Source organism: Rhincodon typus, chromosome 44, assembly GCF_021869965.1.
Source record: "Rhincodon typus isolate 14 chromosome 44, sRhiTyp1.1, whole genome shotgun sequence".
Lineage (NCBI taxonomy): Eukaryota > Metazoa > Chordata > Chondrichthyes > Orectolobiformes > Rhincodontidae > Rhincodon > Rhincodon typus.
Genome location: NC_063375.1, coordinates 2471371 through 2474968, shown reverse-complemented (window position 1 = coordinate 2474968; position 3598 = coordinate 2471371). Strand labels below are relative to the sequence as shown.

The 3598-nt window shown below is 52.7% G+C and overlaps 1 protein-coding gene across 1 annotated transcript in view; it reads right to left on the bottom strand.

Annotated features, from left to right (window-relative positions):
- LOC109926012 (neural cell adhesion molecule L1-like) overlaps positions 1-3598 on the bottom strand; it is a 32142-nt gene that overhangs the window by 13812 nt on the left and 14732 nt on the right. Inside the window, exons 10-11 of the mRNA XM_048619956.1 lie at positions 2671-2802; positions 1377-1520 (exon numbers count right to left, since the gene is read on the bottom strand). Of these exons, the coding sequence (XP_048475913.1) occupies positions 1377-1520; positions 2671-2802 (276 nt within the window). The remainder of the gene's footprint in view (positions 1-1376; positions 1521-2670; positions 2803-3598) is intronic.

Below are 3598 nucleotides of genomic sequence, written 5' to 3'. Positions count from 1 at the left end.
CTCCAGCGTCTGCAGTTCCTACTATCTCTGAAGTTACATAGGCCCTGGGTGATCGAGAACGAGAGAAACAGTCTCTGTGGAAAGACTCTGTTATGGACCAGACCAGACCAGACCAGACCCCCCCTCAAAATATTTTAACATGGTGGCCTGGACCCCAACTTTTTCTCAATTTAGAGGTATATATGAAGTTCCGTGTTCCAGATGTAATGCGACTAGTCAAACTATTCAACGTTAAGCAAAACACAACTGAATTTACACACGGCAGTTAAAATAGAAACAAAAGAAAGAGGAATTTAGAGTAACAACTACTGGAAAACTTAACCGAATAACAGGTACACTACTATTACTAATTTATTATTAGTTATTATTATTATTACTATTACATACTATTACTAATTAACTGCTCCAATATAGTAACGTCCCACAAACACACCCCTCGGCAAAGTCAGACACAGATTCTCACATGCAGTTCTCCAATCCAGGAGGAAAAAACATCAGCAGAAAGTTCAGAGACAATTGCAACCAACAGACATTCCAAGCTTTCGAGACCCCAAACAGCTTCCGATTAAAACTCAACCTAAAAACTTAACAAACTGGAAAGCCTAGTCTGTAGGAGATAGCCACAACCAAGCTGCTTCCACTGTTCTCACTTGCAAAAAAAAGCTAAAGGCCTCAGGATGTTTACTTAAGCCGTCTTCAGTAGACAGTTGGACACCTCCGCCTTACAACCCTTCTTCGAAAAAACTAGGAAAAAATAACCTTTTAAAGTGGGAGCATCGTCACAATCTGCTGGGAAGACCCAGCGTCCTCGACCGGGCCAACATCCCCAGCGCTGACCCCAACCATGGTGGGGTTGGGCACATTGTCCGCGTGACCGACACATCGCTCCCCCAGCACGTGCTCCCCCCCAACCCCCAAGCTTCGAAAAGGCAGGCGAGACCCAGGTGGGCAGAGGGAGCGCTTTAGGGATACCTGGCAATCTGCGGCATTCCCACCGACGCCCGGGAATCGCCCTCCCCCCCACCCCCAAGACTGTATGAGGCAGAGGAGGCTTCGAGCTCCTTGAGACTTGCTGTCGGCGGTGGGGGGGAACGCGGAAGCCGGACGATAACTGCGAATGGAACACGCTGCCGCACCTACCCGTTCCCATCACCCACCGCCTGCCCCCGAGTGTAACAGAGCCCGCGGCAGCTACATCAGGCCACCTACCGACTCACCCTGAGAGTGGAAGAGAGTCACCCCTGTCTGTGAGGGGCCACCAATGATGATGAGAAAGGGGGGAGATGGTTGTAGGAGGGGCAGACCCATTTGGAAAGGGGCTGCGCCCTCTCCTCCTCCCTGCGCATCCCCACCCCCCACCGCACCCCCAAACTTACTGATGACCTGGACGATGATGTTCGCCAGGAGAGTGCCGTGTTTGTTCTTAGCTTCACACTGGTATATCGCTGTGTCCTCTTTCTGAACACTGCTCAGGATCACAGTGTGTCCCAGCTCCTTCCTGGAAGGGCTCGGATCAACTTCTGCAAAGGGAAAGAAGATTTATAGAAGCGATTCCAATCTGCATATAGGAAAGTATGGCCGGCAAGTTAGCAGTCAGTACCAAAACGGGCTGGTGCAGTGGACGGTGAAGAAGATTATCTCAGAGCACAACAGGACCTGGATCAGATGGGATGAGGAACAGCAGATGGAGTTTAATTCAGATAAATGTGAGGTGCTGCATTTTGTGAAAGGCACATCAGGGCAGGACTTATGCACCTTAATGGGAAGGTCCTGGGGGAGTGTTCCTGAACAGAGAGACCTTGGGGTGCAGGTTCATTGCTCCTTGAAAATGGAGTCGCAGGTAGACAGGGCGGTGAAGAAGGCACAAAAACATGAATGATTGGAAATACTCAGTGGAGAGAAATCAGCGTCAACATTTCGGGTCCAGTGACTCATCCTCAGGCTTCATGTTGAAGGTAGCGTTTGGTACGCTTTGCGTTTATTGGTCAGTGCATTGAGTGCAGGAGTTGGGAAGGTCATGTTGTGGCTGTACAGGCCATTGGTCAACCCACTTCTGCAATGACACTGGGTTCGATTCTGGTCTCCCCGCTAAAGGAAAGATGCTATTAAACTGGAAAGGGGTGCAGAAAAGATTTACAAGGATGTTGCCAGGATTGGAGGGCTTGAGCTGTTGGGAGAGGCTGGGGATTATTTTCCCTGGAGCATCGGAGGCTGAGCGGGGGGTGGGGGGTGACCTTATTGATAAAACCACGAGGAGCATGGATAGGGTGAATAGACAAGGTCTTTTTCCCCCCAGGGGTGAGGGAGTCTAAATCTAGAGGGGCATAGGTTTAAGGTGAGAGGGGAAAGGGACCTGAGGGGCAACTTTTTCACGCCAGAGGGTGGTGCGTGTGTGGAACGAGCTGCCAGAGGAAGTGGGTGGGGGCTGGTACAATGACAACATTTAAAAGGCATCTGGATGGGGACGTGAATAGGAAGGGTTTAGAGGGACAGGAGCCAAATGCTGGGAAACGGGACTGGATTGATTTGGGACAGGTTGGATCATACTGTACAACGCTATGACACGGCCGAAGGAGTGAAACAGGGCCGCAGCCTGGCTGACCAATGCCTCCGCCCCTGAGCCCAGTGCACTGCCCCACCTTCCCGGCTGGCAGCAGGCACTTTACTCACCGCTCAGCAGAACTCCATTGACTCTCCAGCGGATCTCTGCTTTGGGCTTGGCGTCGATGTCGCAGTCCAGCCGCACATTCTCCCCGGGCCCGTAAATCCCATCCTCTGGCTTCTTCACCCAGTATGGAGCAGCTGCGGGGATAGGAGGCAAGCAGTCGGCAGGGGTGAAGAGCCGAGGGGCTATGAACCCAGAGACGCGATAGGATAGACCATTCTCCCATGTCCCAGACCGCCCCCACCCCCACCCCCAACCGACCAGCAGTCCCGGTACAGGGGCAGAACTGTTTTCTTGTTAAATGCTGGACCCGTCCCTAGTTCCTCCCTTGAGAAGGTGGGGGTGAACTGCCTTCTTGAACCGCTGCAGTCCATGTGCTGTAGGACCCACAGTGCCCTTAAGGGAGGGAATTCCAGGATTTTGACCCAGCGACACTGAAGGTATGGCCAATGTATTTCCAACTCAGGACGGTGAGTGGTTTGGAGGGAAACTTGCAGGGGGTGGTGTTCCCATGTACCTGCTGCCCCTTGTCCTTCTAGATGGAAGTGGTCGTGGAATTGGAAGGTGCTGCCTGAGGATCTTTGGTGAGTTTCTGCAGTGCGTCTTGTAGATGGTACACACTGCTGCGACTGAGCGTCGGTGGTGGAGGAAATGGGACGTTTGTGAATGTGGTGCCAATCAAGCGGGGGGCTGCTCTGTCCTGGACGGTGTCGAGCTTCTCAAGTGTTGTCGGAGCTGCCCCTTTCCAGGGGCAAGTGGGGAGTGTTCCCTCATCCTCCTGCCTTGTCAATGGGGGGACGCACTGTCGGTGGGTGGGAGAGTCAGGAGGGGAGTTACTCGCTGCAGGATTCCTAGCCTGTGACCTGCTCCTTGTAGCCACTGCATTGATATGGGGCCGGGTCCCAGTTCAGTTTCTGCTCAATGGTAACCCCC